The 26,443-nt window shown below is 47.5% G+C and overlaps 1 protein-coding gene across 2 annotated transcripts; it reads right to left on the bottom strand.

The window, feature by feature from the left end:
• Nucleotides 1-1,460: 1,460 nt before the first annotated feature.
• Nucleotides 1,461-24,817, bottom strand: LOC122691736 (liver carboxylesterase-like). 2 transcript variants are annotated; one of them, XM_043898515.1, is made up of 14 exons: nucleotides 24,651-24,817; nucleotides 21,607-21,814; nucleotides 18,345-18,489; nucleotides 16,475-16,608; nucleotides 15,233-15,386; nucleotides 13,418-13,522; nucleotides 11,514-11,618; nucleotides 8,618-8,656; nucleotides 6,467-6,607; nucleotides 4,841-4,921; nucleotides 3,990-4,137; nucleotides 3,163-3,294; nucleotides 2,099-2,171; nucleotides 1,461-1,819 (listed from the first exon to the last, which is right to left on the bottom strand). In XM_043898515.1, exons 1-14 carry the CDS (start codon nucleotides 24,700-24,702, stop codon nucleotides 1,636-1,638), a joined length of 1,701 nt encoding a protein of 566 aa, XP_043754450.1. In that variant the 5' UTR covers nucleotides 24,703-24,817; the 3' UTR covers nucleotides 1,461-1,635. The 2 variants fall into 2 exon arrangements, with proteins under 2 accessions (XP_043754450.1, XP_043754451.1); XM_043898516.1 differs by having other exon boundaries at nucleotides 21,607-21,811; nucleotides 24,651-24,816.
• Nucleotides 24,818-26,443: the final 1,626 nt, after the last annotated feature.

Here is a 26,443-nt window from a genome sequence, read left to right as displayed (position 1 = left end):
CCACAAATGAGGAAGTGGCACTAGTGATGTAAAGCCATGATTAAGGCTGTCCCTGTTCTCCTAAGAGATGCAGGAGGATACCTACCATTCCTGCTATCGCTTGTACTAGGATTTTACCTAACATTTTCTATCTCTATACAAAATTTTTAAATTTTCCTTTCACTCAGCTATAATAGGTCTTACTTACCCAAGGGAAGTGGGTATGCTGGTCTTTCAGTGGTTTGGGGATGTTATTTTTTAAGGGAGAAATGTCTGAGCAGGGCTTCAATCCTGCATTCCTGAGGCAGGTTTTCTCTGACCTTACTACCTACTGGGCGTCCCTGGTGGCTCAGTGGCAAAGAACCCACCTGCCAATGCAGAAGACAAGGCTTTAATCCCTGGGTCAGGAAGATCCTCTGGGGAAGGAAATGGCAACCCACTCCAGTATTCTTGCCTGAAAAGCCTCACGGACAGAAGAGCCTGGGGAGCTACAGTTCACAGACTCACACAGAGTCAGACATGACTTGCAGACTGAACAGAAAGAACTATCTGTCACCAGTATTTCCCACACGTCCCTGATAGAGGCCCAGAGAAGGGCCTGCCGTAAGTGTAAACTCCGCTGTGGGTTAGTGGCTCCTGAGGACTATATACTCTGATACTCACCACAGTTGGCCTCTAGCCTCGATTCACATTTTAGTCACTGTATTCACACACACGATGACTCCATCTTCCACCTGTCAGCAGGCAGCCAGTGTTCATGTCCCATCTCTCCTCCACAGTGCCCGTCTTCCTTCAGACTTCAGGGTAATTGCCCTGCAATCTCTGAATGAATCAGAAATAGTCGTGAAACTGGGAATAATCTGGATTTTTCTTGCAGAAATGGTGGCTGTAACATTCTTAGAGATTTCTACATCCCAGGAGAAGCCAGAAATCACCCCAGCTATTCTGAAAGAGACAGTTTTCAGGTGACACTTCAGGGACTCACTCCACGGTGGTCACTGCTTGGCCCTGATGTGGTCCAGGCCTCAGAAAGGGTTCAGATGAGCTGTTGGAAGAGATGGCTGCAGGGAGGGGCCTGGATGGACAATCTGTAAGTTGAAGGAAGAAGTGCAGACCTGCAGGAGGGCCAGGAAGGGCCAGGCAGCCATGCCACAGTCTCACCATGCGCAGTCCCCTCTTTCCCACTCCAGGGACATCCTCAGTCTGTGTCGCCTCCATCTCTACAGGCAGCTCCACATGGATGAGGGGTCACGGCACTCTGGTCCCCCACATCCTCTCATTGGAGTTGTGGATGGCCCAGAGGCGTGGAGCAGATGCAGCATCCCCCTCAGCACCTCCCAGGGCCCAGCCTGCTCCACTCTGCATGCCCAGAGGTCGAGCCAGAATGGCCAGAGTACCTTTCTGCCAATGGTACCCACTGTCTTCATCCTTCTCTCACTAAGGAGGATGGCTTTATTCCAGTGCAAGACAAAGACATTGACTTGGTCTCCAAAAGAACATTTATTTCCAAATTGAAGCGACAGAAACAGAAACTCCCCCTCCTTGACCTCTACCACTCCCATCGGACAATTCCTCAGACTCCACAATAAGATGCCTCTTTGGCACATAAAAACTTTTAGAGAAACCCCTGTCTTGGGGCCCAGTCGAGTGTCCCATTCACAGCTCGACATGTTTTGACTGTGGTGCCTTCTTTGCCGCCTCCCTGGACCAAAGCTCGTTCCAGAAAGCCACTTCCTTGTCTTTCAGCTTCTCAGCTGCCCGAGTGTTGACACCAATCTGAAGGTACCCTTCTTTGTAGTCATATGCTGGCCAATGGGGAAGCCCCTCCCCATTAGGGTTCCTGAAACAGAATCAAATGGAAATTCACCAAAGCAACGGTTTGGTCCCAACAACATTCTGAGATGGTCAGGGACCCCGCGGCTTCATTTCTGCCAAAGGTTCATATGCTGCCAGAAACAGGAGGCTGACCATGTCCTGGGCAGCCAGTCCATTACAGGGAGCTCTCATGTTAGAGGTCACAGGGCGGGTTGTTTGACCATCACATGTTGGAAACTCCCTCCACCCAAGAGACACTCCCTGTCCCTTTCCCAACCCTGCTCCATCTCTGCCAGCAGCTCACCCATTCCGAGCAAAGTTGGCCCAGAATTTCATCACCATTTTGCTGAGATTGATTTCCTCTTCTGAGGCACCATCTGTGGGGAGGAGACAAAGCTATTGCTGCTCGAAGTGTGGTTCATGGGCAACAGAAGCACTTGAGAAATTGTTAATAAATTCAGAAATGGAGCCCTTACTCTGGACCTACTGAGTCTAAACCTGCATTTTAAGAAGATCTTGGGTAATTCAAATGCACTTTAAGCTTGACAGTTACCAACTGAGGCTGGGCTCAGTGAAGGCCTGCAGTCAACCCATAAGCTGATTGCCTTGTCTTCCTGGCCACCTGACTGCCCTTCCTCTGTCAGTGTTTCAGGGACACACCCCAGGGTTTCTGCTAGAGTAACCCCACCTCCCAGGATGCTCTCCTTTGGGTATTTTTTCAGTTTTCTTCACCCACATATGTTTTCACAGAATCTGAAAAATAACCAAGCTGCAAGATCCCCAAATAGTCATCCATCAGTCACCCATCAGGAAGTGTCCAGAGGCACAGCCCTGGGGTGTGTCACATGCAAGCTGTCTGTTAACTGTTGATGGTGAAGACCTTAAAGACATTTGTGAGAGTTATTTTTTAAAATATTATAATCTTAAAGATATTTCATTAAAAGAGATATGAGCTTTAGGTGGATGGTTGGATATACAGACACACACACATTAGTCCTGGTTCGAGGTTAACAGCAGTTCTAACCTTACGCTCTCACTCACATTCTGGTATGCTCTTGTGAGTGTGGCATGAATACTGGCCTTCTAGCCCTGCGCAGGGCCCTGCAGTGAGACACTCCTGTCTTGCTGATGCCCAGGTCTGGATTCTAGAGTGGCCATGGGTGAGGGCACCAGGATATGCATTCTACATCATGTACGTTAGAACAACAACAACAAAAAATGGTCGGGGCCCTTTGTCCTTCCACCCTGTGATGGTGAATTCAGGAAACTAAGAACTGCAGAGAAGGAGGAACTTGCCCAAGGTCACCAGGTCAAAACTCGGACCAGGATCTCCTAACTCCAAGTTTATAGTCACCAAAAGGCCATCACCTTTTAGAAATGGAGCCCCGAAGACAGAGAAGATTTCATCCCCGTGGTCTCCTATCACCGTCTTGGGCTTCAGCTCTGATGAGAAGCTTGGGCGATACTGAAACTCATACATGTAGATGGGGGCTCCAGCATCTGAAAAACATGGATTCACACATGGTTCATTTCAGCAGACACACACCTGGATAGTATTGAGGGCTCCAGGGGGCCATAAGCAATCAGGAAATTGGGGGCACACGGTCCTGAGTGAACAACAGGAGCATTAATAACAGCTGCCCACTGTGAGAACCAACTGTGTGCCAACTTATGTGTTCCTGCAGCAAGTCCCTGGTTATTAGCACAGTAGAGAATAAAGAGCTTGGAAAACATTCTATGACTTGCTTAAGGGTGCATTGGTAGAGGTGGAACTATATTTGAACCAGTATTTATTCAATGACTGAGTAAATGAATGAATAAATAAATAAATGTTGAAACTCTGGGGAAACTGATTAAAAATAACTATCATTATAGAGGCATCAGGTCAATTCATATAAACCTCTTTGCCCTGATGCATTCTCACACCAGAACATCTAGATACATACAGTTTATGTCCACAGAAATACCACTACATTTCACTGATAGCAGGCTGCTTTTCATTCCTGTGGAGAATACCTGCAGCACAACACGTGCTTTCAATTCTGCCTGTTTTTGAGCATTTCAGGCCAAATGCAGTTAGTATCGGATGTACAACTCTCAACAGTTTCCACGCATGTGTTTATGCTGAGGGCCAGGCAGGAATCAGTGAAGGTGGAATGGTGGTGACCCTCTCCTGCCCAATGTCCGGGACTCACCTCTGTAGTGACGGGCCACATTTACAGACGGGATGCCAAATATCACATCTGCTATCAAGTCCAGGAACAGGTCTTTCTTTTTGACAGGGTCGTGTGTCCCTCCTAAATACTTGTCAGTGGCCACTGGAGTCAGTTCCTCAGGAATGTTCTGAAACAGATCAAGTGAAAGTGACCACTGTTAAAATTAAATACAAGATAGAGACCAGACTTACGAATTATCTGTGCAGACAAAACCATTTAAGCCATGGGAGCAAAACTAACTCTCACTTATTTCATGCACCTAAGCAAAACCTAATTTAGGTTATTTTTCTGTAAAGCCCTCTGACAACCACAAAATAAACTTAAGTCATCTCCCTAAAACGGTATGAGATAAGCACTTTTCACCATTCCCTTGACACCTGAAAAAACTCTATTGTAATAAACAATCACTGAAAAGGTGAACAACTTCCTCATTTTCACTTTAGAAGCCATGTTGTAACTTCATGTCCTCAAACCTATCAGTCTTTGAAATTGGAAGCTCCCAGAGAGCAAAGTGGTGTTTATGTACAATAAATTCTTCCTAAATATTACTCATTCACTTGGTGGTTTTAATTTTGCTACTTCTCAATTTTTGACCTCACCACCCCTGGTGAATGGACACAGCATGTCTTCTTTGGTTAATGGTGAGCCTTTCAAGTCGACTTGAAACTTTCCCCCACCCCTCAACCTGAGTAACAATAAGCAAAGTAGAAAAAGTGGGTCAGAATCTCCCAGCCCCAGTCTTCATTCTGCCATTAATTGCTCTGCAACTGGGGACAAGCTTCCGGCCCTCTTTGGGGCTCAACCAGTTCCTGTGATTCCTAGAGTCTTACAAGGAGAGGGTAGGACTGCCACAGGAGTGATGTGGCCGTCTTCTGGTCCAGCTTGTCTTCAGACAGAGGGTAGCCCATGAGCTGTTAAAACAAAGGTTAAACAACTGTGAATCATTAAGCAATGGCAGGAAAAACCCAAGGGACCAAACCAATGCAGACTCAAGGTCACCTTGTCATGTCTTGATGGGCATAGGTCTTTGATGAGTTGGGCAAAACCAATGAATCAAATGGACTTTTATATCTAGAGATCAAGGAGTGCAAGGAGGATAAAGTAATTGTTAAGGGAAGGTGCCCCAGTCTTTGTGTGTGTGTGTGTGTGTACAAATAATTAGGCTAGAGTCCCCACAATAATCATCAAGACAGAAAGGGAAGGTTCCAGCCAGCCTAGTGTTGAAATGGAAGGCTCTGGGGCAGAGGACACAGACCTCCACAAATACCCTGCCTGTGTCAGATAACTGAGAAAGCCCCAAATCCTGCCATTATGACTTTGGTCCTTTGGTAAAACCTCTGAAATCGTGCTGAAGAACCACAGAACTCTGCACATAACAACTCCATCAAAATTCTGTCCTAAGAGGTTTGACCAAACTCCAGAACAGCTTCAGGAAGCTTAAGGCCATGTCCCTAGGATGACTGCAGGCCCCCTTAAAGAGCTCTGGGCTGCCAGGAGATTTTACTGTTTGTTCCAGCCCAAACCTGGTGATAGGCAGGTAGGTCCACGAACCCCTTCTAAATCTTTTCTTTGCCCCTTTAGATGTAAATCTTCCACCCATAACTGTTTCCTCAAGGACCTGAGAGCCATCTCTATGAAAAACATACATTCAGGGATAATTCTTGCTCTCTCCTCCAGTCCCTGTGAGAGGAGAAAGGCCTAACTTCAGTGGGGGTCTTGCTTCTACTTACACCACTGCCTCCTTTCATGAAGGCAGGAGTTGTTTCTTCTCCACATAAATGCCAGCTAACAAATCCAGGGAGCCCAGTTACATGGACAATCCATCCCGCCTCACCCATGCCTTAAAGAGGCTCCAGGCTTTCATTTCAGGGATTGGGTTCAGTTCAGGATGGATCGTTTCCCTCTAGCAGGGATGTAACTGAATCAAATCTGTTACCACTTCACCTAGGGTCTGGCTTTGTTTATCTCTGTCAGAAGGGAAAGCCCTTCCTAATTTTAGAAGTCAATTTTAGCTCAGGAGGAAACAGGCTCATCTGAATCTTTCCAGTGAGATGACTGAGAGCATGGGTGGGGTGGGGGTAATTTATGGAGAAAGCATGAAAGCAGCAAGCCTGAGCAGAGAGGCTGCAGGTTCCAAGCCCCACTCTCCTTGACTCCCGAGCCCCTTCCCCTTTCCAGGCCTTGGGTTTTTCATCTTCCCAGTGATGATCTCCACCAGCCCTCCTGGCACCAACATTTCAGGGTTCATGGATGGGAGGACAACTAGAGAGTGTGTGCGGACGTGGGTCCCCAGAACTGACCACCCAGATGACAGTGTGGACCATCAGAGATGGTTTCCATGGAAATGACAACTTGTATGAAGGGGACAGCTGCCCTGGTCCTAGAGAGAGGTCTGTGACCAGAGATGGGAGGGTGATGTGATGGGAGACACGTCTACAAGGCCTGCTCTTTCTCACCAGTGGAATAATCCAGCCAAACTCTTGCTTGTTGATTCCCACCATGTAGGGAACATTGTTGAAATTCTTTTCAGCCAGCATCTCTTCGGGCGTCTTTGGCAGCAGCATTCCGTCAACCATGGTGGGCAGGAAAGGATGGCTCTAGGGAAGAGAGCAAGGGAGTGTCTGTGCTTCCCCTCCCAAGTCACACCTGCATCCCCCTCTCCACCTGCTGGAACCTGAGGACAGTATCACACACCTGGGTGCCCGTGGGTGGTGGCCACACACCTGGGTCCTAACAGAGGGGGCTAAGTCTGCAGGTCCGAGAGGACAGAACTCTGACCAGGGGACAGCAGTGGTCAGGTGATGGGGACAGATCTTCACTCAAATTGGTATGAAAATATATAATATAATGTGCATTTAATTTGAAGTGTACACAGTAATATATCTATGTGCATTTCTCCATCTACAGTCCTTGCAAGCATCTCTTTACAGGAAACCAGCCTCAGCAGGAAGTCCCTTTTTTTTGGTCACTTTAGCAAAGCTATATGATAACCAACTTTTAAACCAGGCCCCTCCTCCATGCTCTATTCATCTCCAGCCCAAGTACACTTCTCAGATCTTTTAATCACACAATACCTTGCCTAGTTTTTTGGTTCTTCCCATAGATCAAAGAAGTAGAAATGAAGAATAAGTAATTAACAGATGACCAGGTCTCCTCCCTAGCTTCCCCTTTAGTAATCTCTGAAATAAACTATGTGAACAAGAAGATATCTAGAAGAAGATCATGAGGAATCAACAACCTGCATATGAGCCTGCAGCCAGAGGGGAATGGCAACCACTCTGATCTCCTATCTCAGTGCAAACTGAGATTACTTCTTTGTTGTTCTTTAAAAAGTTTCATGACCGGGGACTTGCCTGGTGGTCCAATGGTTAGGAATCAGCCTTGCAATGCAGGGGTCTTGGGTTTGATCCCTGGTTGGGGAACTAAGATATCACATGCCTTCAGATAGCTAAGCCCACGCATTGCAATTACTGAGCCCACGTACTACAGCTAGAGAGAAGCCTGCATGCCACAACAACAACAGAAAGATTCATGGCCAAACAGAAACTTGGGAGGTGGTTTTGAGGGGATGCTGACTTCACCATCTCCCCAGATTGCTGTATTCTGATTAAAGTCACCTTTCTTTTTTATGATTTGTGAATATGTATTTGATGTCATAACCAGTAAGCAGCAGGACCCCTGATCGGTTCGGTAAAATTCTCATTATTCGTAGCACTTAAGTTCTGTAAAGTCACCATGACTCTGATTTAGGGAATGCTCTGTCACTTCAACAGGGGAAATATGGGGCCAGGTTCCTAAGCCTCTGGTCACATGTTTTCAACCTTGTGTTGTGTATGTTCCTGTTTAAAGAGACCTTATGTAATATACATTTCTTACAGACAGTTAGTTATGTGTGATATTTATTGATAATAAAACATCAACCAACAAGGCCTCAATGTTTTCTCAGTCTGGGGAGGCTGCTGTTGAGTTTCCTGCATGACTGGGAGGGGGTGGTGTCCTGAGGACTGAGATTCATGGCTCCTCTCCCCACATCCCTGCAAACAGTGTGACTTGCACAGCCAGTCAACCCTGCAGCCCCCCCAGGAGATGATCCGGGCTCCTCGTGAAGGCTCCTGAAGATCCCCTTACCCAGTCATCTCCACTCCCCACACTGGAGGTTTCTCCTCCACCTTCTCCCAACAGGGCATTTTTAGGAACGTAAACAAGACCAGAGGCTGGCTGGGGACAGGGACACAGAGTTCAAAACTGGGGGCATTGGACTAGGAGTCCTGGCAACTGGTTCCACTCCTGGATCTGGTCTTCCTGGCTGTGTGACCCAGGCAGGGTCACTGCCTCTCTCTGGGCCTCAGTAATATAAACACAAGGAGATACCATGATTCCACAAAGAAGAATTATTTCATTCTTTCCTTTTCATTAACTGGAGCTTAAAGGTGTCAAGTGGAGAAGGAAATGGCAACCCACTCCATTATTCTTACCTGGGAAATCCCATGAACCGAGGAGCCTGACGGGCTACAGTCCATGGGGTCACAAAGGATGGGACTCGACTTAGCGACTGAGCAAAGGTGTCAAGACTTAAAATGTGTGATCAAGAAACCAAAGGCCCTTACCTCTCTGGGGTCTCCATGTAAATCAAGAGTAAAAAATTTCTGTGAAGACAAAGACAGAGGTTGTGGTGAGGAGGCTTCCTGGGAGGAAAGCTGACCTCTGTGAGCTGTGCCCAAAGGTACCAAGTGCCCCCTCCTGGCGCCTCCCTGGCTGGGCTGAAAGGAAGCGGGCAGGACTCCCTCCCCTGGGCACCAGCTCAGGATGCAGGGGTGGGATGGGGGAGGGGAGCTCCCAGAGGACTGTTGTTGGTGCCTGCCCTGCCCTCCACCTGTTTCCCCTTCTTGTTCCTCCAGGCAACAACACCCCGATTTTCCTTTCAGGGACCCCCTCTTCCCCACTCTCACTCCATGATTGCAGGCATCTGTATGTGACCTCCTGAAGAAGGCAATGGCACCCCACTCCAGTACTCTTGCCTGCAAAGTCCCATGGACGGACGAGCCTGCAGTCTCGGTGGGCTGCAGTCCATGGGGTCGCTAGGAGTCGGACATGACTGAGCGACTTCACTTTCACTTTTCACTTTCATGCATTGGAGAAGGAAATGGCAGCCCACCCCAGTATTCTTGCCTGGAGAATCCCAGGGGCGGCAGAGCCTGGTGGGCTGCTGTCTGTGGGGTCGCACAGAGTCGGACACGACTGAAGGGACTTAGCAGCAGCAGCAGCAGCAGTATGTGACCTCTGTGTGCACCAAATCCCTGGATACAGGGACTACTTCAGGGGTAGACAATTGCCCATGTCAGTTCAATAGAGTTTACCCAAATTTTTGCTGCAATTGTTGGGAAATAGGGTTTCTAAGCAAGTTGTATGTAAGACTAGAGTACTGTTGCTGCCTTTAACCTCCCCAGGGGACAAATCAGTCTGAGAGTGAAACCAATACAGAAAGGTAAAAGCTGAGGGATAGAGATAGATTCTTAATAATAGCATATGTGCATCCAGATCCAGCCATGCCTGAAGCCATCCACTCTTGGACTTGTCAGTGAGTTACCTGAAGATTCTGTCACAACATATTCCTTTCTCTTCTCAAGGCACTTTGAGACGAATTTTCTTATCTTGCTTTAGAAAATCCTGACAAACTCACTGAAATTCGGCCCACCTCACACTTCTCTTTGTTATGAGCTTACCAAGACTGTCCTAGTTTTATCGTGACACTGTAGCTAACAGGCCTGACCATTATGCAGGAAATCCTAGTAAGGATCCCTCCATTGTGCTGTAGGCCCACAATCCAGGTGTGCGTGTGTGTGCATGCACATGCATGTGTGTGTGTGTGTGTGTGTGTGTGTGTACTGGGGAGAGAGGATAATCCTGGAAACACTTCCAAATGATCTCAGAAGATCTCAGAAGAATAACATGGAGGGTTCTCTGGGTTTTCCCAAAGTCACTCAGTCTCCCCTTATAAGCTGACTCTCTTGTGCCACATGAACAATTGATGGAAGAAAGTTACCTCTGACTGAAATTTACACAACCAGAAAACAGTTGTGCTTTTATCTTTGAGCACAGTGGTCACCTTATTTGAGCCTGAGAAACCAGGATCCAAGGCTACATTGGACTTAACCCATGGAAATAGAGCAGAATCCAGTGCTGGAGTCTAGCCCCTGGGAGTCTAGGAGTAGCCTCAGGATTTCAGGGTCCAGACAGACAGTCCAGGCGCTCAGGCTACTCCAACAGTTCCCACTGGCTCTAACTGTGGTGTTCTCTGGGTATCCGTCATGCTGCAACTTCCTGTGACGACCCCCCACCATAGCCATCCGTCAGTCCTGAAATGTCACCTTCTCTGTGAAGCTGCCCTGCCTATTATAATGCATGCTTCACCTCTGTACTCCCACCATACCTAGTCCACTTAAGTCAATGTGTCTATTTCTCCTTGAATAGTTCCTTTTGATAGGGACTACATCCAATTATGTCTGCATCACCTACTCTGTTATCTCCCTGCATACACTTAGCAGAGATGGATGGATGGATGGATGAAATTAGTCAATCCAAGGAGTATGGGTGAATTGGGGGGATAAGTGGATAGATGAATGATAGCCAGCAGACTTGGTGATGGATTCATCATTGATGTTAGAGAGACGGGTGATGAAATACATATATATGGATAATTGGTAACAGATGAATGAATGCTATAGATGAATTGACATTATTTTAGGTTGATGAAAAGATACTGATAAATTGGATTCATTGGTGGATGGACGATAAAAAAATGATGACTGAATGGATACATGAATGGCTGGAAGGTTGGATGGGTGAATGGGTAGATACACAGTTATGTTAGAATCACAACTGAGGCAGACACACAGAAAATCTAGAAAACTGGACCACCACTGGGTTATAATTGAGGTGGTTTCTAAATGAACCAAAACAAATTGTGACAATATTTCTGAAAATCTTTGAAATAATCCCATCCCCCAAATTCAGGGTGGTAATTATCCCTGAGAATACGTAACGTTTAATTTCTTAAAAACGTATCAGAAACTGAAGCCCCCGTACCTTGAGCGCATGCTCTACAACAAGACAAGGCACGGCAATGAGGAGCCACCAGCCAGAGAGCAGCCCCCACTCACCAAAACTAGAGAAAGCCCGCAGATAGCATAGGAGACCCAGCACAGCCATAAATAAATAAAAATTTTAAAATATTAGAAAACAAGTTTGGAAAAAGTAAGTGTTGATAGATATGAGGAGTCATTACACAGTTGTCTATTACGTTATTTTTTGTCTTTGCTAACATCTGAGATAGTCTGTAATAAGGAAGGAAGGAAAGAAATTTCCCATTCAGATCTAGAGGAGGTGAGAAACTGTCCCAGGTGGTTCTTCCAGGGCAAGAGGACTGAAGCTGAAATAATGAAGCCTGGGGCCATGTTTCCAGGGTAGGGGGGTTTGTGGTTCCAAGAGAGTAGATGCACCTACCATTTTCAGTGTTATCTCCATGAGCTCGTCCTCTGTCTTCTGGCGCAGGCAGTGAACAAGGACAGCTGAGGTGGTGGTTTTACAGCCAGCAAAGGCAGCAATTTGCTGTAGAGATCACAGGTGACAGCAGAATTCAAGAGCCATGTCTCTTCCCTCCATCCATACTGAGTGTTCTCTCCCAACCTCAATTTCTATAGGCAGCCTGTGATAGCAGAAAATAATCCAGACCAGTAGATCCTGGGTCCCAGGCATGCCACTTATATTCTTCAGCCTCTGCTGCCTAATCTCTGTTAAAGTGGACAGAATAATCTCAAAGCTGAACATCTAAAGAGAGGCAGCATGCAGAAGGTGCTTAAGAGCCTGGAATCCAGAATCCCACTTTCTAACTTCAAACCTTGGCTCATCTGATTAATAGACATTTGGCCTCAGGCCAGTCCGTTGCAAAGTGCAGCCAGAGGGGAAGATGCAGAAGAAGAGAAGTCAGGCGTCACAATGACGGGACCCTGGAGAGTGTGCACGGGCTGCCTGGAACCTGGTCCAGTGTCTGACAGACATCAGTGCTCAGTATGTATGTGGTGGAAAAATAAAAAGGCACAGGAAGAAGTAAAGGAGAGAGGAAGAGTGAGAGCACAAAATAAGGGACTTAAGATTCTTCATTCTGCAATTTCTGGTCCTATTTGATAACAAAATCCAGGTTCATCTCTGCCACATCCATTTCCTTTGAATATACTCCCCCTTCTTAACTTTAGCCTGATTAATGGGCTTCTGCTGTTAATAGCCAAACAATTCTGAAAAAAGTTCTCAAAAATTCTAAACATTCTTGGACTCTTATCTCCTCCTCTCCTACTTACCAGTCATCCCTTTAAGTCTGGCTGCTGCCCCCACCCCTCCACCAAACCAGCTCTCATAGCCGGACCAAACATTCCACGTCACTCACACTAAGGCACACTCCTCAGCAGGGACTCTGTTGCTCATCCTTTCTTGTCTTTCTAACAGTCTCCAAATAAAGACAAAGCCCTCACCTGGACCTCTGTAGCATGACCCTGCCAATGGCCCCATCTTCAACTCTCTCCGGGTCCTGTCTGCACTTTCTAACCTTGCCACATCAACGTTCCTCACTCACTCTCTTGAGATACCTGCTCCTGCCACAGGACATTTGCACAGACTGTTCCTTCTTCCTGGATATTCTTTTCTTATCAAATAAAGTACTGATAATCCTTCTCATCTCAACTCGTGATCATTTTATTTTTCAAGAAGCCTTTCATGATAACCTCCCCCTACAAACTGGACTACGTGTTGCTTTTGGATTCTGTTGACATCACATACCTCTATTGCTGCAGTCACAGCTGACATTTTCTAAGTTGTGCAATTATAGAATTTAATCTGCCTCCTAAATTATCAAAGAAGCTTCATGAGGTTGCTAGATGTCAGATTATATCATGACTACTTATTGAGTGAATGAATCCTCTAGGAAATTATCCCAGTCGCAAACCCCCAGGAAGAATCCTCCAGAGTCTCATGGAGCCAGGGAGTTCAGCAGATCTCAGACCCTGAGATGACAGATGACAGGCCGTTGCCCACTGTGCAGCCCCTCACCCCACCTGGCACACTTTGGGAAACATGTTCAGTGCAAAGTGCACGGGGCTGGCAGGCCAGAGTCATGAGCCTGAGTCCAGCTCTGCCCTCATCACTCTCTGACCTTAGCAAATGCTGCAGCTCTCTTCCCAGTTTGCTAGGTGGCATCACTGGGAGCGGGGCGAGGTGTGTCCTTCCCCTACACGTTCAGCCACCCTCACTTCTGTGATTCTTCGAGGATGTCAGCCAGACCCGATTCTAAGAACAGCCCTTGACAACTTCAGGAAAGCAGAACAAATGGCGTGGGGACAGACCAGTGTGAGACCTACCTCAGCTGCAGCCTTCATGTCCTTCTTGACCAGGGCAGAAGTGAGGGCCACACCACTCTCAGAGATGGCTCGGTGGAAGAGATTCTTGGCCAGGGGAGATAACACCTGGGAGGACCGTGTTGAGAAAGGGAGCTTATGCTCACGGGGAGGGTGGTCTTCAAGAGCTATACCCAACCAAACCCTGTCCTGGACTGCTCCCATGGAGACCATGGGCCCAGCATCTGTGAGAAAACCTCAGCTGGAGGGAGGCAGGAGCAGAGTGAGGGCCAGAACAGGCAGTGTGTGGCGCCCACTGACTATAACAATCAACAGTATCTGAAGGCAGCTTAGCAATTCCTAGCAACACTTTAGAGGCACAGTTCTTACAGCAACTATACTCCAGTAGGAATTAATTAAAAAAATAAAAGTAAATAAAAATTTAAACCTGTGGGGAAATATAAAATAAATAAATAAAATGGAGGCACAGTTCTGATTTCCTGTTTCCATTACTCAGAATTTATCCTAAGGAAAATGAGCATGGAGGTACACAACAACTTTTAATAACGCTCATGCTGTTTATAATAGTAAACACTGGGAATAACCCAAGGTTTCAATATTGTGAGATTGGGTAAATAAGCTATTTTTCATTCTTACAGTGGAACTACTTGACAATACACACAAAAATATGAAAGGGTGTTTAATTGTTAGATAAAGATTTATGCTGTTTTATAATGCTAAGGAAAATTTGTATTTAAGAAATTCCACCTAGACTAATACATAGATAGAATTATGGGAAAAATTAGAAAAATACAGATCAAAATGTTCATGGTGAGTCTCCACAGACAATGGGACTGTGAATGAATTTTTTTCTTCTTTGAGGTTATCTGTACTTTTTATTTCTCCACTTTATGAGGAATAAAAACATTTTCCTCTGTGTATTCAGTTGTGAAACCAACATAGATTTTTAAAAAGCAGTAATAGGGACTTCCTTGGTGGTTCAGTGGTTAAGGCTCCAAGCTCCTAATGCAGGGGGCTCGGCTGGGGAACCGAGTTGGGGAACCAACTGATCCCTGGTTGGGAAACTGAAATCCCACAAGCCTAGCGGCCAAAAAAAGAAAAAACAGTAATAGCGTTAACCCTCTGCTCAAATGGAAGCCTCTGCTCAAACGTGAGGTAGTTGGAGTGTTTCTCACAGCTCCCAGCACCTTCTAATCTGATTTCCATCTTTGCCTCCCTTGGCGTCTCCCTCATTCCCACTCCCCACACCACACTCCCAGGTCCCGTCTGTGTCCCTTGTCCCCTGTGCCATCCCCATCCCTCCTCCTCTTCTCCTTCCCCGCAGCCCAGCTCCATCCCTCAGCCCCAGAGCCTGCTGCCCTCCCTGCTGGGCATGGACAAGCCACCAGGTGCCCTCAGAGGGGGCCCCACCCTGTTCTCAGTGCTCACGTCTCCCTGAACTGTAGTCAGACCAGGACACTCAGCCCAACCTCATGGTCGGCTCCTCTGATTAATCATTTACAGGCACCCCAAATCTCAAGAGAAGTGAGGTGAGCCCTAACGTTAAAATGATGAAGAAGGAGAGGATCAGCTCAAGCAACACAGGTCAGGAAGAGTGTGTCTGTCGCAGCTGTGGCTGCAGCTACGGCCCGGAGTCTGAGCTGAGCCCTGAGCTTCCCGGGGGCTGAGGGGAGTCTGGCCGTTAACTCTCCACCATCTGATGCCTCACAGAGTCGGGTCAGCCTTGACTCCAAGTCTTGGAAGTAACGATCCCAGGACTAGATGGGCTGGTCTGCAAGGGGTCCCATCAACAGCCACAGCAGGGCCAGGAAGACTTACAAGAACGGAGACACTTTCCCCTCCTGCTGACTCTCCAAAGATGGTCACAGAGCCTGGATCCCCTCCAAAGTTGGCAATGTTCTCCTGGACCCAGCGCAGCGCGGCCACCTGGTCCAAGTGGCCCCAGTTCCCGCGGCCGTGCTCGTCCCCTGTGCTGTGAGTGAGAGAACAGGGAGGGGTTGGGAGCAGAGACATCCCGGCAGGGCCCTGAGGACCAGAGATGGGGCTGGGGGTCCCAGTGAGCCTCCTGGAAAGGACTGGGCTTCCACAGCCCTGACACGGGGTCTTCACTTTCCTGCTGTCCTGCTCTGCTGCAGGGCTCTACACAGCCATCCTTCATCTATTGATGAGCATTTTCTATGGTCGGGGTGACACCCTGGCTCACGTGGTGGAGGAGAGGCCGGGGGAGAGGAAGTGGGGCGAGTCTGTGTAGTTACACTGTCACTGGGAGCAGACACGGGCCGTGGGGGAAGAGCTGAGGGGCCTCTGTGAAGGGGACACGTCCTGGGACACGACTCCCCTGGGACAACACTCCCCCGGCCCACAGGTCTTTGCAGGGAGGTGACCACCCCTCTCCCGGCCCACCCCCAGCATCTCAGGGTAAGAGGTCCTGGCGCCAGTGCATTCAGGAAAAGCTCAGTAACTGCCTTCTGGAGACCTGGTTCCTGTCCCCGGAGAATCCACGCGGGAGACTCAGCCTTCACTCACGCATGTGCCAAAGTCCAGGGAGGAAATGGGGTGAGTGGGCCCAACGCTCCTCCCAGTAGATGTACCCCTGGAGTCAGATGCTCCTTACAACCTCCCAGTTCCAGGCACCCGTTCCTTCACCTACAAGATCGTGGAGCTGCCACATGAGTCTGCCCCTTCTTTACTTCCCAGGAGGAAAGATGTGTGAGCCTCTAAGGGCTATGCTGCATGGTAACTGTCATCTTTAAGTGCCACATGCCAGGCAGCACAGTGAAAAAGAGATAAGTAGTTCAGATGAGATAACAATGGGTTGGGCTCTGTAGGAATAATAGGAGTTTGTCAGGTAGATTAGGTGTTTTATGTGTAAGAGCTCAGAAGTAAGTGGACCAGGGTGGGTGGGGAATGAGAAGGTAGGAGGAGCCCAATTATGAGGGGACCCAGATGTCTTAGTAGGGAGCCTAGCAAGGATCCCCTTGAGGGCTTGCCTGACCAGAGTGGGGTCTTAGCGCCCCTACACTGGGGACAATTTGCCACGAGGAGAGTCCGGGGTCTTACCTGAAGAATCCCCAGATGCCCAGGCGGTACTGAATGGTCACCACCACCACGTTTTCATGGGCAGAGAGGGCCAGCCCATCATAGGTTGATGCCCCGCCCACCATCAGACCTCCTCCATGGATCCACACCATCACCTGGATGGGGAGGATGCAACCTCAGGGTTACAGGAAGCAGAGCTGGGGAAGACCTCAGAGGCAGGTTTGGTCACCTACCCATTCTCCAGCTCCGGTCCAGGCCACCACCCAACTCAGGGCACCCTGGCTGCCCCTGCCTGTCTCCCCTGCCCCAGGGCCACCTGCTCTCAGCAATCCTCATGCTGAGAACATCAGCATGGGAACAGCCGAGGCTCGCGCACCGTCTCCTCCCCAACACTCCCACCTCCCTCACTCCTGGACCCCTCACCCAGCTCAGCACACTCAGCATGCAGAAGCCCTTGGTTAGAAGCTTGCTTCAGCTTCATCTTAGTTAACTTTCATGTGGTGAATTCAGCTTCTCAAGTGAGTGAATGATCGTGTTAAGAAGCACATGCCATGGGTAGTACCTCTTCTTAATATGACTTCCGCTACTCCAGCTCTGCTTCCTCCTCCACTCCCCAAACCTCATCTATCCTCCAAAGCCCAGCCTAAAACCACCTCCTCCAAGAAGTCTTCAACCATTTGATGAATATGATCTGAAAACCTACTAAGTGCCAGGGGCACCTGAGTGAGAACTGAGGATGAGAGAGAACCTGATAATTCATAATACACAGCCCTCAATCTAAGGAGTTCACATAGCTAGAAAATGAGAATGACTAAATTAATAGAAACATTTGGTTAGTAAAAAAAATCAAAGAACTCATATATAAATTATGTGACAAGTATCATTCTAAGCATTTAAAATAAACCATCCATGAGAAAGGAATTACTATTGTCCCATTTCATAGACAAGAAAACTGAGGCACTTAACCACCCTGAGGTCACACAGCTCTCTACACCCACTGACCCCTCCCTTTCCAGCAGACCTGCCCTGACCTCCAGCCTGAGTCTGCAAGTCAGCTCTGTCTCTGGGTTCCATGTATTCTGGAAATGCTGACTCACTGGATCATCACCTTTAGCCAAAACAATCAGGAAGTGAAATTAACTACAAGAAAATCTTGATAGCTGGCAAAGGCAAAGGAGTAACTCCGGGAGTTTGTGATGGACAGGGAGGCCTGGCGTGCTGCGATTCATGGGGTTGCAAAGAGTCGGACACGACTGAGCGACTCAACTGAACTGAAAGGCAAAGGAAAATACATCTTTGTTGCTCCAGGCTCTGCCCCCCAACCTGTGACACCAAGTCACAGTAAGTTGTCAGAGAGGGTCTCTGTGTGCTGAGGGAAGGCCACACACAGGCTCCTCTGCTAGCCTGTGTCAGAGAGCTCCCGGCTGTTCCAGGGGCCCCGTGCTCCAGTCCTGCCAACCCTCCTCTGTGACCTCACCTTCTCCTCACTGGGCCTCAGTTTGTCTGTCTATAAAGGAAGGGTTGGCTTGTTGGCTTATCTCCAAGATTCCTTCCAGCTCTAACTTTATGGAAATGACGTTTTACCCTGTCTGGGTATCAGATTCCTAATCTAGCAATTAAAAGTCATCCTTCTTGTCCATCTATTAGCAAGAGGGACTCTAGAAAAATTCAATTGTGAATTACAGATGTGCAGCCATCTCCCCCAGGGGCCCAACTCTGGCCGAGGGGAAACAGGTGTGGGCAACCTGCGCTCCCTGATGTCAGGTTTGGCTGTGGTGGAAAAGAAAGCCCTGGGGCCCCAGAAGAACCTTGGCCCAAGATGCCCCCACTTAACACCGCCTTCATCCCTTCCAGTCTACACCAGCCTTGACCAGGGGTTCCCACCGCTTACCGGCAGCCTGCTTCTCTTCGTCAAGTCAGCAGGGGTGTAAATATTTAGGTAAAGGCAGTCTTCGGAAAACGTGAGGCTAATGTTCTCCTTTCTGTTGGTAAAGAGATCCGAGAGCAACTGCGCCCCCACTGGGTCCTGGGAGCACCTGCAAGGGGCAAGGAGAGAGAAGAATTCTTGAGGTTCAATCAGAGCTGACCATGGAGATGTCTCCTGTGGTCATCGAAGGCCTTGGACTGCCAGCTTCAGGCCAGTAAATAGCATTGTTCTTACCATACCTGGGGCATGCGATGGGGATCCTCAGGCTCACCAAGGTCTCCCAGGACCATGTACGGTCAGACCTGACCCTCTTCCCATCTGGGTTCTCTGGAATGCCCTGGGGCAAGGGAGGAGGCTGCCCAGTGTGCTGATGGGCATGAGAAAGGACCATTCCTGCTTCCCTGGGTCCACACCAGTGCTGTGTGATGCCCGGTGTAGAGTGCCTATATTCTGCCCACAGGGAAACATGGTCTAGTTCACAGGAGACATCCAGAAACGAGGGGAAACCAATGAAATGGCAGATATTTAGGGCCTACAACAGATCAGGGGTCAAATATTTGTGGGGCAACATTAGAACTATATTCTAGTCCTGCCTCAGCCTGATTTGCTGGGTTTCCTTGGGTGAATGCCTTGCCTGTTCTGGGTCCCAATCTGTCTGATGTAAGTGAGGGGAGTGATTTCTATAAGGATCTAGCAACACAGACATGCTAATATTTGTCAGCAACTCATCACAGGCAAGAGCTATTGGTTGTCCCAATAGGGGACTTTAAAGATGCTGCAGATATTATAATTTTAATGTTTATCGAATCCTCTCAACTTGCCAACTGTTGTTTTAAATACTTCTTATATATTAACTCATTTAATCTTCACATTGGCCCCATGATGTAGGCTCTATTATTATCCTCATTTTACAGATGAGAAACCGAAGCACAGAGAAGTTAGAGAACCTGCCCAAGGTCACACAGCCAGAAAGAATCACACGATGTAGTGCTTATGTTTTCAAGGATATTATAAGCCACATTTCCGGATCTCAATGCCCCCACAAAAAAAGGCATGACTGCCCTCAGTATGTCAATGAGGCAACTGAGGCGTTGATGTGCTTGGATGACATAGATGTCCAGTCACAGAATATCAGCCTCAAAGATAACCTCTTGATTTCCAACCCATGGGGACTTTCCCTGGATCACCTAGGCAAGGGGCATAATATTCATAGAAGAAGATTAATAGTTAAAAAGGAAAAATACTCAATGTCACTAGTATTCAAACAAACACAGAATAAAAAGAATAATTTTGTATATAATGGTGATGATAACAATTATCATTAACATTATTCTGCCTATTCAGTAGATAAAAACCATTTTAATAACTCTAAGCATTGACAAAAATTCAATTAATGGAGGTTTTCATATATTAATTAAAACAATGCAGTTGGAATATTTCTGAAGGGAAATTTTTAAAATACTCTTACTCCAAAATGTTATATCTTAGAATTTATCCAAAAATGAATATGCATGAAAATTTAGCTATAGGATGTTCATCAGAGTGCTATTTATAGTATAAAAAATATCAACAACGAAGAACTCCAAATAAGAGATGGAGTAAAGAAATTATGATTCAATACTCAATATAATATGGTGATTGTCAGGTTGTGATATTTAATGACACAGAATGCTGTTCATGATATACTTTCATGAACTTCGTCTACTGCTTTCATCTAAATTACCTGTACTGTGTAATATGATACTGTGATATAAGAAAAATAAGTATTTGTAAGAAGTATGTATTTGATCTTTGGCCAGTCTCTGCTGAAGAGCTCTTGAAACCCTTCTGTTCATAATTTCCTGAGCAGTGTATACTGTTGGGCTAATGAAGTGACTTTTGGACCACACCTAAGGGCGGGAACTGGTTGCCAGAGGAATAATCTCATGATTAAAAGTGAGGGAACGTTCTGTCACCGCCCCCTGAGCTCTGGAAAGAGAAGATGGGCTGGAGGGGAATCAATCACCAGGGGCTAATGATTTCAATCCCCTGCCCATGTAATGGCTTTCCAGGTGGCTCAGAGGTAAACAACCTTTCTGCCAATGCAGGAGACACAGGAGACTACCTGGAAGATTACCTGGAAGAGGAAATGGCAACCCACTCCAGTATTCTTGCCTGGAAAATTCCATGGAGAGAGGACCTGGTGGGCTACAGTCCAAGGGGTTGCAAAGAGTCAGACACAACTGAGCAATGGACACTCATGCCCATGTAACGAAACCTCCGAAAAAACTCAAAAGGACAGGTTCAGAAAGCATCCCGGTTGGTGAACCAGAACTTGTTTTTATTTTTCACACTGCATGGCATGTGGGATCTTACTTCCTGGACCAGGGATTGAACCCTTTGCTGTGGAAGGGCGGATTCTTAACGACTGGACAACCAGGGAGGCCACCGTGCTGGATCCTCCATCAGGGACCTCACCTTATGGATCTCTTCATCTGGCTAGTGGTTTGTATCCTTCAATATCCTTCATAATGAACTGGTAATCTAGTGAGGAAATTAGTTTCTTGAGTTCTGTGAGCCGCTCTGGTAAATTAATAGAACCCAGGAAGCGGGTCACGGGAACCTCTGAATTATAGCCAGTTGGTCAGAAGCACAGTTGACAGCTTAGAATTGGCATCTGAAGTAGAGGGAGGTTTTGTGGGACTGAGCCCTTCACGGATGGAATCTGATGCTATCTCTGGCAAAACAGTGTCAGAAGTTAGTTGAATTGTTGGACACACATATGGTCTGCAAGAATTGCTTTTTGGTGTGGGAAACACACACACACATTAAAATTGGGTACAGAAAATTATGTGATTCCACTTTAAGGGAGAAATTATGGAACAGATAAAAGACTAGAAAAATAGAATCTAAAGTATGAACAGGAGCTCTTGCTAGGTGTTGGAATTGTGTATGATTTTCATTGTCTTAATTTTACTTACCATCGTCACTTTTCAAAAAATTAATTATTTATTTGGCTGCATGTTTCTTGGCTCGTGTGGTCTTTTAGTCACAGCATGGAAACACCTAGTTGAATAAAGGGCTCTAGAATGCTGTGAGAGTTCTGGAATGTTGATGAGGATCTACAAGAGTTTGAGGATTTCAGAGCAAAGTATGAGCCACTCAGAGGATTGCCTTGGCTCCTTCCTGCATCCCTTTGAGACTAACAGCCCCACTGAAAGATGCCAAAACCACACCCCCGACTTACATGGGAGGGTAAGAGGTGGTATTCTTCACGAAGATCCATGGCTCTGCAGGCTGCGGTGGAGCAAACCTCAATGATCCAAGAGGAGGCTTGGCAAAAGGGACTCCCAGGAAGACGGCCACAGGCTGTGCAAATCCTTTCAAGCTGACATGTTTCCCCAGGACTCTGCCCTGAGCGGTGTCCACAACAGGCGATGAGGGCGCCAGCCCTGCTGGACATTGGGAGGAAGTGAGGACACGTCAGTGGTGACAGTGAACTGGATTCTGGGTGGATTTTGTTACTTTTGCCACTTTTGTTACTTTGCCACGTGATCTTGAATGTCCTCTCAACTCTCTAAGCCTCAGCTTCTTATGTAAGAGAGGGTGAAGCTGTCTTTCCTAACTCACAGGGTCATCAGAGGGAGGGTGACTCGGGGTCACATTCTGTCTGTCCCATTCTCATGGAGCAGGCGGTTTTTTTCTCACTGAGCTTAAATGCGTCTCCTGCAGTTGCCACATCAGGCCCGGTCCTCGCTGCTCAGGGACATCCTTCATGAGGCAGGTGGCCTTAGCAATCCCTGTTCATGCTCGTCCCCCAAGTCCTCTCTTGTCCATCCTCAACAGCTGCAGTTTCTTTAAGCATCCTTACAGGAAATGATTTTCAGCCTCTCACCCTCCCAGTTGTTCCCCTTTAGATACAGACAAAAGGTCAACCTCTCCCTCAAAGTATGTGGCCAGAACAAAGAATAACCCAGATCTGGTCTTATAGACACATCCAATGACAGCCTTCGAGAGACATGACATGGACAGATGCCCAGTTGGCAAGAGTGAAAAAGTGGGTGATGGGCTGTGAGGTATAGGCAACGATGGTGACTGCAGCGGTTACTGTTTGTGTTATAGGTAATGTTTGTGTATTGAGCACTTACTATATACCACGTGGGCACTCTAATCAGAAAAGCCTGGCTAGGGAGACATCAATATGTCCTCTTATAGATGAGGTAACCGAGGAAATGGAGGCAGCTAGTATGGATTCTCTAAAGGTGGAAAAGGTACGATCCTTCCAGGGGGTAACTAGCAGTAAGGGGATAATCAGCTTCTAATTAGGGCTTCCCTGGTGGCTCAGATGGTAAAGAATCTGCCTGCAATGCAGGAAACCTGAGTTTAACCCCTAGGTTGGGAAGATCCCCTGAGAAGGAAATGGCCACCCACTCCTGTATTCTTGCCTAGACCGAGGAACCTGGTGGGCGACAGTCCACAGGGTCACAACGAGTCAGACATGACTGAGCGACCAACACATAACTGCTCTTCCCCTCAGGTCCAGGCCTGTCACCGTGTCACAGCACCGGGAGGAAGATAAACCCACTGCAGCCTGGGCTGTCAGAGCACTGATGGCCAGAGCACTGGCTCTGGACTCCGGAGACAGAATTCAGAGCGTGATGTTCCAGCTGATTTTGGGCATGTAGAATTCCCTCTCTGAGGCTCAGTTTTGCCATCTATAAAATGGTACAGGTGCATTCTGAGGTCCCTTGCTGCACCCTTGTATTAACCATGTCCTCTATGTCCCGTATTCTGACGCTTTGACTGCTGGAGCCTTGCTGATTCTGGGGGGACTGCCCCTCTCAGAGTTAGCCAATCCCTGGAGACAGGAACGAACTTCCCCTTCCAGCATGCCAGAGCCTGTACCCCAAACTCCTTATTTATCAGGTCCTCCACGTTGGCCACTATCATCCTGCCCCAACCACTCTAGGACAAAGTAACTGAAAACTGTGTGCATCCCCCAACCTGCTGAAATTGTCTACTTTGCCACTCCCAAACCTATTTATCCTGCCTCACCTCTCCTTTCCCTATCAGCGACCAAGATAAATACCCTTACTCCCAATTTCTGTTCTTCCCTCGTGACCCACCCTGGTCTTCACCACCTGGCACACCATGGTAGGACCGTACTCTCTCCTCCAATGAAAATGTGAGTCATAAACCATCTTTTCAAAAGGCAGTTGGCTCCTGATCTGTGGGCCTTAGAATACCCTAATAGTCTATTAATACATATCTTTTTTTTAAGCTTTAAACTTTTAATTTTGTGTTTGGATATAGCTGATTAACGATGTTGTGATAGTCTCAGTGAACAGCGAAGGCACTCAGCCATACATATACATATATCCATTCTCCCCCAAACTCCCTTCCCATCCAGCCTGGCACATAACATTGAGCAGAGTTCCATGTGGTATACAGGCGGTCCTTGTTAGCTAACCATTTTAATGTAGCAGTAATACAATGTCTTTGAAAACAACTCCTTTATCTCCTTTTTCACTTTCTCTACTTCAGGCACTCTTTAGAATAAACAGCACATTTCCACCTCACAACAGTCCATGGAGGTAGAGTCGTCAACCCCATTTTTGAAATGCAAAACCAAGGCCCAGAAAAGGGACATCCCCTGTGTAAGAACACACAGCCCCTGAGTGCTGAGCCGGGACGGGAACCCACACCTCTGTCTCCGGAGCCGGTATTAAGATCCTGGTAAGATCCCTTCAGGGCTTCCCAAGTGGCTCAGTGGTAAAGAATACACCTGCCAATAGACACAGGTTCTATCCCTGGGTCGGGAAGATCCCCTGGAGTAGGAAATGGCAACCCACTCCAGGATTCTTGCCTGGAAAATTTCATGGACAGAGAGCCTGGTAGGCTACAGTCCATGGGGTTGCAAAAGAGTTGGACATGAGTTAGCTACTAAACAACAATCACAGAGATCCGTTGCAGGATTCTGGTAAAGACCCACTCCATATCCATATTAATAATCAAGAGGGAAAGACATGGAGGAGCTCGACAAAGTCGTCAGCGGGATGTGGGAGGGGAGCTGATTGTCCTCCTCTGGTGTGGCTGTGCCGAGCTGAGTCTAGGGTGGGCATGGTCCCCTGTGTCTCTGGCCATGGGGCACCGGCTGGGCTACACCGTCCAAGTTCACAGAGCACATGCTGTTGCAGAACCCGGCCTGTCATGCCTTGCCCTGTGCCCATTCTTGTCCCCTACAAGGATTTCCAAAGATGCTCCTGCTATCTGCATTTCAGGAGGACTCACCCCAAGCTGTGAAGGAGCTGAGGGAAGTCAGGACCAGAGCTAAGAGCCACATCCTGGAAAGAGAGCCTCTCCCGTCGTCCCTGCAGGTGTCTGCGCTGCTCACAGGGGCTGTTTCAGTCCCGCCCCCAGCTCCCACCCGCAACTCCCTCCACAAGCTCCCGCCCCAGCTGCTCAATAACAAGCAAATCTCTCCTCCCTTCCTTGTAAGTGGTTGGAGTGTGTGAGCCACGCCCACCCAGTTTACCCTCTCTGAAATCAAGAACCCAGACTTAACTCTCCAATTGCAGGTAGCTGCAGCTTCTATAAACAACTTGTTTCATAAGTGCTTCTCGCTTCCTGGACTCTAACCTTACTGCTCTGTGATCTTCCCAGGGCAGGTGCAAGCAGACAAGAGGCCTTCAGACAAGGGGAGTTTTTGATCTGGGGTCCTCAGAAAAACTGGAAAGCTTTCAGAGCAACTCCTAGCCCTGTTGGGGTCCTTTAATGGACCGGAACCTTGTGGTACAGAGTCGACGATAAGAAAGTGAAAGAGAGAAAGAGAGAGAGAGAAAGAGAGAGAGAGAGAGACAAAAAAGACCCGGGGACCTAAGCTCTGGTGGAGCAAAGGTGCTTTAATGATTTTTCTATGAGTATATATAGGCTGCAGTACAAGAAACTTCTTTCGGGAATGATAGAGATCAGAAAACCAAATGTACAGCAACCGTTACCACAAGGTCAGGAGACAATCCATATCTCTAGAAAGGGGAAGGAGATTAAGCTGTTTTGTCCTAAGGAGAATGTTTACTAAAGGAGACTCATGCTTGCCTCACACAATGACCTCAGTCCCTGGGAGCAGCGTGCTGTTGCGCTTGAAGAGGGACAAAGGACTCACGAGAGACAGCACGTAGGAATCCTCCCGTCAAACATTCCCTGACATAGCCCCACAGCTGCCTAGCTAGAGAATTAAGGGCAAAGCTTTTCATTTCCTTTGGCTTCAATTTCGGAGTTCCATGGTCAGGGAACTAATTATCAATCCAGGCAGGGATCTCAGGAGAGAATGTCTTTACGATAAAGGGACTCCATCTCTCCATTTCTTTGGTTCTAATTATTCATCCTTCCATCCATCCTTCCTTCCATTTATTCATTATTTCATTCATTCATTCTCCAAACATTTGCCAAATGCCTGGCACTATGCTAAGTGCTATGGATACAAAGATAAAACATGGTCCATCTCCTGCAGGAGTCAACATGTAATAGATAAGACAGAGGCAGGGAGGGGTGATAGGTGGGTTGCAATGCAATGTGGCAGCACCAAGGTAGAGGGATGCAGAGTGCCCTGAGTACACCTGTGCCAGTGCCCTCACCCTCTAGGGACAGAGGAAGGTGCTCGAAGCCCGTCTAGTAGAATCATTATATGTCCAACACATGGGACATTCTCTAAGTACACTCTGGTACAGCTGGCTAAGGCTATGCTTTCACTCAAACTAGTGATGTGCACCTCTGTTTCTTAACAGGGAAAGGCAGGCATGATATATTGTGAAGGGAAAACAATTATAAATAACTATGACTGCATTAGGATATGTTTGGCAGTTCCTCAAAAATCACACACAGGGACTTCCCTGCTGTCCACTGGTTAAGACTCCACGCTTCCACTGCAGGGAGAACGGATTTGCTCCCTGGTTGGGGAACTAAGATCCTGTATGCCATGTGGTGTGGCCAAGAAACTAACCAAAAAAATCAAACACAAGGTCACCATATTACCCAGCAATTCCACTTCTAGGTATATACCTACAATAATTGAATAGGACCATTAT

Source organism: Cervus elaphus, chromosome 4, assembly GCF_910594005.1.
Source record: "Cervus elaphus chromosome 4, mCerEla1.1, whole genome shotgun sequence".
In the NCBI taxonomy this organism is placed as follows: domain Eukaryota; kingdom Metazoa; phylum Chordata; class Mammalia; order Artiodactyla; family Cervidae; genus Cervus; species Cervus elaphus.
Note: the sequence above shows the minus strand (reverse complement) of the source record. Positions and strands in the feature narration are given on the sequence as shown.